The sequence below is a fragment of the Pogoniulus pusillus genome, chromosome 3 (assembly GCF_015220805.1).
Source record: "Pogoniulus pusillus isolate bPogPus1 chromosome 3, bPogPus1.pri, whole genome shotgun sequence".
NCBI classification, from domain to species: domain Eukaryota; kingdom Metazoa; phylum Chordata; class Aves; order Piciformes; family Lybiidae; genus Pogoniulus; species Pogoniulus pusillus.
In genome coordinates, this window is record NC_087266.1 from 18,120,515 (window position 1) to 18,132,251 (window position 11,737).

General features: G+C 41.8%; 1 protein-coding gene across 1 annotated transcript in view; it reads left to right on the forward strand.

Moving 5' to 3' along the window:
* The window catches only part of DDX10 (DEAD-box helicase 10), a 207,827-nt gene extending 196,973 nt beyond the window's left edge, over nucleotides 1–10,854 (forward strand). Inside the window, exon 18 of the mRNA XM_064171186.1 lies at nucleotides 10,140–10,854. Within this exon, the coding sequence (XP_064027256.1) occupies nucleotides 10,140–10,329 (190 nt within the window). The 3' untranslated portion in view covers nucleotides 10,330–10,854. The remainder of the gene's footprint in view (nucleotides 1–10,139) is intronic.
* The last annotated feature ends 883 nt before the right edge of the window (nucleotides 10,855–11,737 follow it).

Here is an 11,737-nt window from a genome sequence, read left to right on the forward strand (position 1 = left end):
TTTGGAGCTCAGTGGTAACTATGCCTGAAAACTTGTGAGTCGCTCTAAGCACCTCCTTTAGGAGGCTTTTGTGAAAGCAGAGGCACAACTGAAAAATGGAAAATGCAATGAAAGTTAAAGAGCAAATTGAGAAAAGCAAGAGAATTTGAATGACCCATTAGCTTTTGGGTAAAAGGGGTAGCTGAAGAGGCTGGTGGTGGGCATGAGGCTGCGGAGAAGTGGATTTGAATTTTTGTGAGAGAGGAAGAGGTAGAAGGGATGTAAATGTGAAAGGAGGAGAGAGGATGATGAGGATCTGGTGGATCAAAAAGAATAAATATGAGAACAAGCAAGGAATCTTGCTGCCAGTGGGAAACAGAAGTTTCTGTTAAATCACCATTCATGCCGCACGCACCTCTCTTAGAGCTGTCGCTGAATTGTATGATGGGCTGGGGAATATTGACCTCATGGCTTTTACAAAAGTGAGTCAGCCAAGAGTGAAATTAGGCTTTGAGAGTAGAAAATAAAATTCTGTTCTGATTTGTATTTTCAAAATTCAGAGATTTAGCTCAAAGTGTTGGGTTAAAGTAGAAATATCTTAGGCTGCAGTGGTTGCTACTTGCTCTAAGGGGAAAAAACTGCTTCTGAAAGGACTATCTCAAAGGCAGCCTCCAGTAACTTCTTTCAACAGCCTTTAAAAATAGACTCTCTGTCCATGAATTAACAAGTCAAAACATTGTTAATCTTGTGGCATTTTTGTTTAAATTGAGGGAGCCATAGAAATAGTGAGTTAAGTTTGCTTTTAAATAAAATCCCCTTCCAGCTGTACCTCTAAAAGCAGAGTAATTAATGACTCCAAGCATGTAATGCGAGATTAATTTTTTGTATATGTAACAACATTCATCATATTTGTTTTAAGGCTATTCATATAAATTGTTAATGAGGTGAAAAATGTAAATATATTGAATGTGGATAGAAAAAGTGGAAAAAAAGCAACTGGGTTTCTTAAATAATCATTTTGCAGTCAAATTGAGTTTCTGATACTTCTAATCCCGCAGCCTCTGCAAATAAAAATGCTGAGGAAGAGCAAAGTTGCCATTAACCTCATTGTTACCTTCTTTAAATCTTTTAGTAGGCATGACTGATCTCATTTAGATCAGCATGGAAAGGATCTTAGATATGAGAGGAAAGGAGAAATACCTTAGTTCTGTTGATGTGTTGTGTGTGTTTTTATGGCTGGTCACCAGCTGACAGGTGTGCAAGTCAGCAGTCAGTGCTGCTTGGTTGTGTACCTTCCTTTATTTATGAGAATTGCAAATGTCATAAATTAAATCACAGTATCACAGTATCACCAAGGTTGGAAGAGACCTCATAGATCATCAAGTCCAACCCTTTACCACAGAGCTCAAGGCTAGACCATGGCACCAAGTGCCACATCCAATCCTGCCTTGAACAGCTCCAGGGAAGGCGACTCCACCACCTCCCCGGGCAGCCCATTCCAGTGTCCAATGACTCTCTCAGTGAAGAACTTTCTCCTCACCTCAAGCCTAAATCTCCTCTGGCGCAGCCTGAGGCTGTGTCCTCTTGTTCTGGTGCTGGCCACCTGAGAGAAGAGAGCAACCTCCTCCTGGCCACAACCTCCCCTCAGGTAGTTGTAGATAGCAATAAGGTCACCCCTGAGCCTCCTCTTCTCCAGGCTAAACAATCCCAGCTCCCTCAGCCTCTCCTCATAGGGCTGTGCTTGAGGCCTCTCACCAGCCTCGTCGCCCTTCTCTGGACACGCTCAAGCATCTCAATGTCCCTCCTAAACTGGGGGGCCCAGAATTGAACACAGTACTCAAGGTGTGGTCTGACCAGTGCAGAGTACAGGGGCAGAATGACCTCCCTGCTCCTGCTGACCACACCATTCCTGATGCAGGCCAGGATGCCACTGGCTCTCTTGGCCACCTGGGCACACTGCTGGCTCATGTTCAGGCGGGTATCAATCAGCACCCCCAGATCCCTCTCTGTCTGGCTGCTCTCCAGCCACTCCAACCCTAGCCTGTATCTCTGCATGGGGTTGTTGTGGCCAAAGTGCAGCACCCTGCACTTGGAGCTATTGAACCCCATCCCATTGGACTCTGCCCATCTGTCCAGGCGGTCAAGGTCCCGCTGCAGAGCCCTTCTGCCCCCAACCCAGCCACATCTGCTCCCAGCTTGGTGTCATCTGCAAACTTGCTGATGACTGACTCGATGCCCTCATCCAGTTTCCTACACATTCTTCTTATACCAGATTGCTGATGTTGTTCTGCTAAGTTTTCTGTAATTCTTGATGTGGTTGGTGTTACGTTGTCTTTTGAGATTATTCATCTGCAAATCATGGTGTACAGGACATATCAGTGACTTTATGAAGGCCAGGACTTAATATTGTGATGGCCAGAGAAAACACCATAAAGTAGTCATGGTAAAAGATCTCTGATTAAAGGCTTGGTAATGCTGTTTAATTGCAAAGTTGAATATGATAGTGCTGTGCCATGAAAGCCTTCCTATTACTTCAGACTTGGTATACTGTTATAAAATGTTAGACTCCAGCTAACTATGTGAAATGGACCTGATGGTAGAATTTCTTAGTGAAATTGGGTAATTTGGTCACTTATGTTTTGCAAGTAGAGACTAGATCCTTACTGGGATTCCTGTAAACTCGACAGCTACAGAAACTGTCTTTGCAATAAATAAATAAAACTAGTCTGTCATGAGCAGGCGTCTGCGTGAATGAAGGAGACATGGGATTAGTATTTGAGTATTTATTGAAACTCTGCAGTTCAGAAATTGTTAGCAATTGGCTGATTGTGGCCACACATAAGAAAAGGAGAGGAACAGACCTGAAAAGTGGCAGTGTCAAGTGAAGCTGTGGAGTGAATGAATGCAAGGGTTAGGTAGATGGTTGAGCAGCATCTCCAAAGGCAGCAGCATATTTCAGGCAAGGTTAAGCCTCTGGCAGCAAATCAAAAGGGTTATCTCCAGGTGAAGTAGTTTCAACTCATAGCAGTGCTATGTAATCCTTATGAGGATCAACCCCTGAGTGATGTCAGGTTTTGGAGTGGTGTATAAAGACAAGCTAAAACTGCTTAGCCCAAGTACACTGAGTGGAATCACCTATGATCCAGGGCTGGGCCAGGTACTGCTGCCTTATGGTCAGCAGAACCATCAGTGGTAAACAAGGAAGAGAATTTACAGCTTCAGACATCTGATTTGAATCCACTGCCACTTCTCCACTGGGGACTTTAGAAAGTAAAGGTGACCTCAGAACGGAAGTGAGATGCTGATGGTTGGTTTGAGTGCTTTTTCTTATCGAGTCCTCCATATAACTCCCATGCAGTAGTGAGAAGTATTACACATGTGCTCTTACTGGTCTGGTTTCCATTTAAATATTATGATACTTCATCTCCAAGACAGACTTGCCTTTTGCTTTTAGCACTATTACACTGGTATTTCATTATCAGTAAATTATTCACCCCTTTCCCTGCAACTGTTTTTTTATAAATCTGGTTTTAAAGTGAGCTTGATTTACATCACTGGAATGACAGCAAGGGAATCTTAGACTCATTTAGGTTGGAAAAGACCTTTAAGTTCACAGGGTCCAACCATTAACCTAGCACTGACAAGTCCACCACTAAACCATGTTCCTAAGTACCACATAAATATGTCTTTTAAATACATACAGGGATATTGACTCAACCACTTCTTTGGGCAGCCTGTTTCAATGCTTGATAACCCTTTCTGTGAAGAGTTTTTTTCTAATATATAACATAAAGCTCTTGTGGTGCAACTTGAGGTTGTTTCTTCTTGTCCTATTGCTCCTTACTCAGAAGAGAACAGTACTCGCCTCACTTCAAAAAGTTGTAGAGGGTGATAAGATCTCCCTTCAGCCTTGCCTTCTCAAGGCTAAACAAATTTAGTTCCCATAGCCAATCCTTATAAGATGTCTTCTCTAGACCCTCCATTGCCCTTAGAGTCGTAGAATCATAGAATCATCCAGGTTGGAAGAGACCTCCAAGATCATCCAGTCCAACCTAGCACCCAGCCCTAACCAATCAACTAGACCATGGCACTAAGTGCATCATCCAGTCTGCTCTTAACACTTCCAGGGACAGTGCCTCCACCACCTCCCTGGGCAGCCCATTCCAATGCCAATCACTCTCTCTGGGAAGAACTTCCTCCTAACATCCAGCCTATACTTCCCCCGGCACAACTTGAGACTGTGTCCCCTTGTTCTGTTGCTGGTTGTCTGGGAGAAGAGGCCAACCCCCACCTGGATACAGCCTCCCTTCAGGTAGTTGTAGACATCAATCTTTGGATCTGCTGCAGAAGCTCAATATCTTGTAGTGAGGAGCCTAATACTAAACACATTATTCAAGGTGCAGCCTCACTAGTGCTGAGCACAGGGGAACAATCACTTCCCTAGTCCTGCTGGCCACACTTTCTCTGATAACCTGAGCACACTGCTGGCTCATATCCAATCAGCAGTTGACCAACACTCTCAGGTGCTTTTAGGCTGGGCAGCTTTTTAGCCACATTTCCCCATGCCTGTAGCGCTGCATGCGATAATTGTGGACCCATGTGCAGGACCCAGTACTGGAGCTTGGTGAACCTCATACTGTTAGCCTTGGCCTGCTGACCCAGCCTGTCCAGATCTAAGAAAGAACACTCCATGATCTATTTTCATTACCGTTTCTATGTACTATGGCATTCTGACATCGAGTAAGAAAGAAGTTGCAGTGGGCTTTATGGAAGGCACTGCAGTAATTAATCTTCATTAGGATTGCTGCTGTGCCCTCATGAATTAAAATTTATTATATGGAAAAAAGGTTTGTGGCACAGCATGTCTGATTAACAAAATGCTGCCATTTATGGGATGAATTACCCCTAACTTTTCTGAGCTATATTTCATTAGTAGATTAAGTCATTATTCCTGTATATTTCTCTGGGAAAGTGCTTGTGTGTGGCTTGCAATTCAGTGGCAAGGGTGGGTTGTTTCCAGAGCAGTGCTGGTGAATCCAGGCTCTGGAACAAGCTCTGGTTTATGTTAACTGAAGCTGAGGCTGGGTAGAGATCTCACTGTACCGGATTGTTTAAACAATGGCACCTTAATTGTGTGGCCACACATTTCAAATGATTGACTCCCAAGCATTTAAAATCTTGACAGCTTGTCAAGACACACCTTGAAACTCAGAAGCAATTAAATACTAACAATTACAAGCTTTCTATTTTTCCTAGTATCACCTCAAAACACACTTGTGAGATTATTTTTTCCAGTAGCTAGAGTGGGTTTTGTGTATAGCTGTTAGGTTTATAGTCAGATCCCCTGTTTCCCAGTTGCCATTCATATATGCTGGCATTTATTTAAGGGAGGGGATTCATAAATGGTGCTTTAGTGTTTGAGTAATAAACATTACCTATCAAATGATAGTATCTTCCTTTCTTGTTGCAGCTGGGACCACAGAAATTACTGTGCCTGTTGACAATTCAGCTGCTAGTACCTTCACACCTCTGTAAACACAGCCCATCCCAGTAAATCCTTCCATCAGGCAGCATCAGACCTTGCAGGTCGTTCAGGCAGCTGAAAAACTAAATTGCACCAGATGGTAAAAGGAAGAAATTGTGATCCAGCTGCACATGCCACTTTCTAAGTATTATAAATAGAAGATGAAAAGTTGCACTGGCTTTGGTTTGGGTCTGAGTTGTGGGCTTGCTTTCTAAGTGCATTGCTCTATTAGAAAATAATTCACCTCAGAATAACTTAGAACCACCTTAGAAAAAGGCTGTTTGTGGATACCAGCTGGAAGTGCATCAGTTAGGGCATTTGTGAGGAATAAGGGACCACTTTTGTCCCTAGGAAGTGACCAACAATAAAAAGATTGGGTCTGCAGGGTGGGCTGACCATCCTTCAGTCAGTGGAGACCAAGGAAGAATTAATTTTACAGTAAGTGCACATCAGCTCTCACATACTCAGCCCTTTTACATGCACAAGTGGGAATTACACCTACTACAGCTACTCCAAAGAGCTTCTGTACAAACAGCTGAAGAGATGAATCCAGGTGGAGTACAGGATATCTCTTAACACCATGATGCCAAACTGGTGATTTTCCACTTTCCTTTTAAAATTGCCACTTTGACTTGTTGTAAGAGCTGCATCTCTGTTCCAGAGCCATGCAGCCCCTCTCCATGCCACCTAAGCTTGGCAGAAATCCTTCCTGCAGGAACATGGTTGTTGAGGGTTGGATAGGTGATCTTTAACGGCCCCTTCCAACCCAAACCGTTCTGTGGACAGGCACCATCTGTCTTCCATCTGTATCTTGAAATTGTGAACTTCTTATTTGCACTTTCCACGTGAATGTCTGCTTTCCTTCCTGTATTACCCTTATCAAATACTGTGCTGCTTCTACTTTTTTGTGCATCATGAAGTCAAAAGCCTTTAGCGCCCTTCATCACTTGATTGCTTTCCTCATGCTGCTTCCTGTGTCACACATTGTTCTTTTTTTTACCTCTCCAGCTTACATTAGGTGATGGGTTGGACTTGGTGATCTCAAAGGTCTTTCCAACCTGGTTAATCCTGTGATACTGATATACAAGTCAAATTAGTGTGAAAATACACCTGCTAACATGAACATATATCTTTAGCATGCACTACTAATGGAGCACTCTGATCCCTTAGTAATAAAAACAAACAGCTTGACTCAGCATAATGTTGCAAGAGAGCTTATGCTTAAAATTAATCATAATTGTCTTGATGTGCTTTTTGTTTGTGGAAGAAATTAGAAATCTCGTCATTCCTTCTGAATGTGTTTTATGTTTAATCTCTGTTTAAAGCTTACAGACATCTAAGAGGTCTTTGAAACTCTCAAAATTAATACAATTTTTTTTGTATTTCAAGTGTGCTATATCATAACTTGTGAGTTTTCCACACGGTTTTGTTTGCCAAGATGTTTTGAAATGTCTTAGATGAAGCATTAGGCAATTACGAGTGCAAACTGGGCTTCAGAGTCCATTCAGATGTAAATAAGTAATTTGCCCTTCTACAGACAAGCTAAAATGCTTTTACTTAAATGAGATTTCAGCCTTAACATTTTTAAAGTGAACCCCTGTACTCAGCCTGATCAAAGTGAACACCATGGATCTCCAGCCCAAACCCACATTGGCCACTTGAAAGAATCTTACTGCTTTAGAGTATTTTTCATAGACTTTTTGATATAGCTTCAGCATTTTATTGAACATCTTAAGCACTACAGAGAGCAGCAGTCTGTTTGCCTATAAAGGAACAGAGTAAACATTGGTAGCAAGCACTGAAAAGGCACTCCTATGAAACAACATCTCGAAGCCAACATATCCTGTATCCTTTTAAATGTCCTAATTTTAAGAGAAGTATTTGGGGCACAGTCATCAGCTATTCATAGAATGGTTTGGCTTAGAAGGGAGACCTTAAAGGTCATTTATTTCTTTTGGATAGGCAGGGAAGGACAGTATACATGTAGGATGTTTTGTTTGCTTCAGCTTTGAGAATGCAATTTTGTTTCTCATAGGATTTCCTCACTCTCACTGCTGTAATGAGTAGTCAAGAGTTGGCACTGTTATTCTATGAAGGGTGGGATGGACAAGTGAGGGAAGCAGATGATAGATCTGAAATCCAGTACAAGGCTGTCAGATCTCATGTTGCTCCTTTGTCTTGATGGAAAGGCAGCCAGGAAGCACAGTGTAAGAGCCAGCAAGAGGAGGAAGTTGTGTGCTACTGATCCCTCCCTCTCAGAGTGCCTTGGGGAACTTCTTGAAAACTGCTCTATTTTGGGGTTAATGTTTGAGTTAGGCTGGTTTGCAGTCACTGGTGAAACCAGCATTGTACAGACTGATAACTAGTCCTGTTAGTAGAACAGCTGAAGGTAGTTTGAATTTGCCCCTTGGGTTCCCATCTTCATTTAAGGACAGTATTCCCCAGCTGGAGCTATTTGTTTCATGTTGTTGTTTCTAATTGTTTTGTCTCTGAACAATGTTTCTGAAGAGAACATTTCACAAACATTGCTGGGGGAAGTATAGGCTGGATGTTAGGAGGAAGTTCTTCCCAGAGAGAGTGATTGGCATTGGAATGGGCTGCCCAGGGAGGTGTCTGAGTCACCGTCCCTGGAGGTGTTCAAGAAAAGACAGGATGAGGCACTTAGTGCCATGGTCTAGTTGACTGGATAGGGCTGGGTGCTAGGTTGGACTGGATGACCTTGGAGGTCTCTTCCAACCTGGTTGATTCTATGATTCTATGATTTATACTTAAGCAATTGTAAACATAAAGGCAATTGCAAAAGTTGTTGTTGAAATATTTGGGGTTTAGTTCATTGAATTTTCTGTGTAGAAATCTGCTGAATTTTACTAATCTGAATGTAACCATGTATTTTTGAAAAGCCTAAACTCAGTCTTTGAGAATCCATTTTTGGTTTTGTTATGTTCATAGAATCATAGAATATCAGGGGCTTGAAGGGACCTCAAAAGATCATCTGGTCCAGCCCCCCTGCCAGAGCAGGATCACCTAGAGCAGATCACATTGGAACACATCCAGACAGTTCTTGAATATCTCCAGAGAGGGAGACTCCACAGCCTCTCTGGACAGCTGGTTCCAGTGCTCTTTAAAATACAAGCATGAAAAATGTGGGAATGCCATTTTGTTAGTTAACTTGTTTGGAGAGAATGGTTTAGGCTGTGAGGGTGTGCATTCTGCTCTTATTTTTCCTCATGAATTCTACCCTGCAGCATAGGACAACCACCTCTCTGTAACCTCATACACAGATATCATATCTTGCAATGCATTTTTGTTGACTATTTTAATCTTAATAAGATGATGTATAGCAAATTTTCCATGTTATGAACAAAAAATACATGAAGATACAGAAAAGCTTGGGCTTTCCTCCTGTTGCTGTCATGTGAGCAGGTGACAGAAGTCATAGTCTTAAACCAGCTAGATCAAAGGCTGTAAAAGGCAATGTGATGGTTTGGGTGTTCCCCACCCCCCCACACTTTGGAAATCACCCAGACTAGACTCAGTCAGATCTGGAAATTGAATGAAGCTTTATTTTTACAGCTTAGCACAATATTTACAGTATATACAATTACACAGAAATATACAAGGTAAAAGGTAATACAGAAACACAACTCCCCTCCCAGAAACCTGAGTCCCCAGGAGGGGCTTCCAACTGCCCTTCCACCTCCTCTCTGCCCCTCAACCTTACCCCAGTCCCAAGAAAGAATGGAGGTTCGGCCAGGGGGTTAGGAAGCAAAGTGGATTAGTCAGAGAAACGGAGGGTGAGGTTAGAGAGAGAGATGCAGCTCGGAGCTCCCCAGCAGGAGAAGTGTCTTATCTGTGTTTTGATTCTTCTTCTTTCATCTCTCAGTGAGCCTTTGAGTGAAGTAGACATCACCATTGTTTTCCTTTCACAGCCTGTAATCTATTTCTTCTCACCAAAACATTCCAGCTAGCTTCAAACTAACACAGGCAATCTGTGTAAGTCTTGAAAGCAGCAGAAAAAAATTAGATATTCACCAGGGAAAATAACTAGGATTGGCTTTTTCCTCTTCCTCTCATGGCAAAAAGGTGGTTGATATCTCCCAAGAAAGCTTCTGAGAGAAGTGGAAAAAGTGGCTTGGATGACATGGACCCAAATCAAAATTAATGAAGTCTAAAAACTTGAAAACCAACCCAAAACATTTACACCCCCCCAAAAAAAACTAAAAGAAGTGTAGCATTTGCCAGTGAAATTACACTTCTCATGTCTTAATTCTTGTTGTGTGTTTATTTTAGGCGAGATCTTGAATGCATGTCAAGGTCTACTGACACATCACTAAATCAGCTTTGTCATGTTGTCTGTCACTCTGTAAGGCAGAAAATCTTAGATAAATCTGATAGCAATATCTTGACATACTGTAATCAATTAAGACAGCAGAACACCCAGCACCACCTCAGCCTGAAAGCAGTTCTAATTTAGACATTCCGAGTTCATCAGCTTCTATTGCTTCACCCTAACGAGTTGTAATTTTATTTGCTTTTATCTTGACATAAATTTGCCTTGTTTAAAATGATTTGTTTGATTACGTGATGGTATTGATTGCCACGGTTGTTAAAAAGACTAATTGATTTGTTTCTGCAGTGAACCTGAAGAGAAGAAGGGAAGAAAGAAAAGAAGCTGTAGCAGCAGTTCTGTAGTGGAAGAAATACCACCAAAAAGAAAGAAGGCGAAATTCACCCAAGAGGAGGACTCTTACTTACCATTAGATACTGGGCTATCTCTAGCAGAGGATGAAGAGCTTGTACTACATCTGCTCAACAGTCGCAGCTGATGATTCTTCTGCCCGTTTTCTTTTCTGGGACATCTCCACAGTTTTGTCAGTAGTTTACACAAAATGAATTTGGCACCTGGGCAGCCAGGTACCAGAGAACATAGATAAACCGAGTTCCATGTGCAATGGGATTGCTTTAGGTTGGCTCACAGATTATAGGAAGTATTCAGTTTGATTTATAAAGCTTTCTAAACAGACTTTCCGAGCTGAATCCCCACGTGTCGTTTTGCAGTAAATGTGCATAATTTGAAATCTCCCAAGTTCTGAATCAATTTTTTAGCAAAAAAATCTATTTTAAATTGCTATAAATAGGAACAGGATGCTCCTTTCTTGATTGTGTAAGGTTTGTTATTTTAGGAGATACATGTGTACTAAAATTATTGAAGAAATATTGTTGGCAGCTCAGATCTTACTACTTAAAATGCCTTTTTTTTCCCTTCTGTGTATCATGCACATATTTGAAACATGTTTTAATAAAATATCTGAAACATTGGTGTAAACTGTTGGTGTCTCTTTCAGCTTTGTTGTGAAAGTATTTATTTATCTGCCAGTTACCATTTCTGTTATGATTCTGTCCCTGGGCTTAGGCAGTTCAGAAAACCGCTTTCAGAAGCTACAACTGAATCTGGCTTTTGAATCCTGTCTGAATGGCGATGCCACAAAAGGGCAGAGCGTAAAACTACCGTAGAAAATTGGTTACAAGGTAAATTTTGTGACAGTCTTACAACTTGTGTGCTACTTTCTTTATTATGGACAACTACAGTGATGAAAAAGAATGTATTGTTGAGCACATTCTTCAGATTTCAAGCTGCAAGCCAAATTTGCTGTCACGTTCACATTCTTGAGTGTTGTCTCAGGAATATTGGCACATCATCCAGAAAAAAAGCATGGTAATCCCTTGCAGGCAACATGGAGAGTGATGAAAACTGCTGAGAGGTTTACACGTCTCCGAAACGACCTAGGCAAAGGGAAGGCTGCTGTGGAACAAAATGAAGTAGAGCAGGAAAAGCCAGTGTTTTGTAAGCTGACAGAATTTCCTTGACAGCAAACAGGCGTGTAAAGTCATGACTGGAAGTACATCTCAAAAAGATGTATCCATTTTTGAGGAAATAGTCACAAGCTGTTCCAGGGAAGGTTTAGGCTGGATGTTAGGAAATACTTGTTCACTGGAAGGGTTATCAAACATTGGATTCGTCTGCCCTGGGGGTGTTCAGGCTGGATGTGGACCTGGTGCTTAGGGTCATGGTTTAGTGTTGACCCTTTGTCATGGATTGAGTTGAATCTGCTGCTGTTATTCATACCATGCTTCAGTCATGCCAGCTTCAAAAATTAAAAGTGCTACCTGGAGCAAAGTTTTATGGGGCTTGAAATTCAGGTTGTAACATAGGAGGCTTCCTGTTCTAGTTGC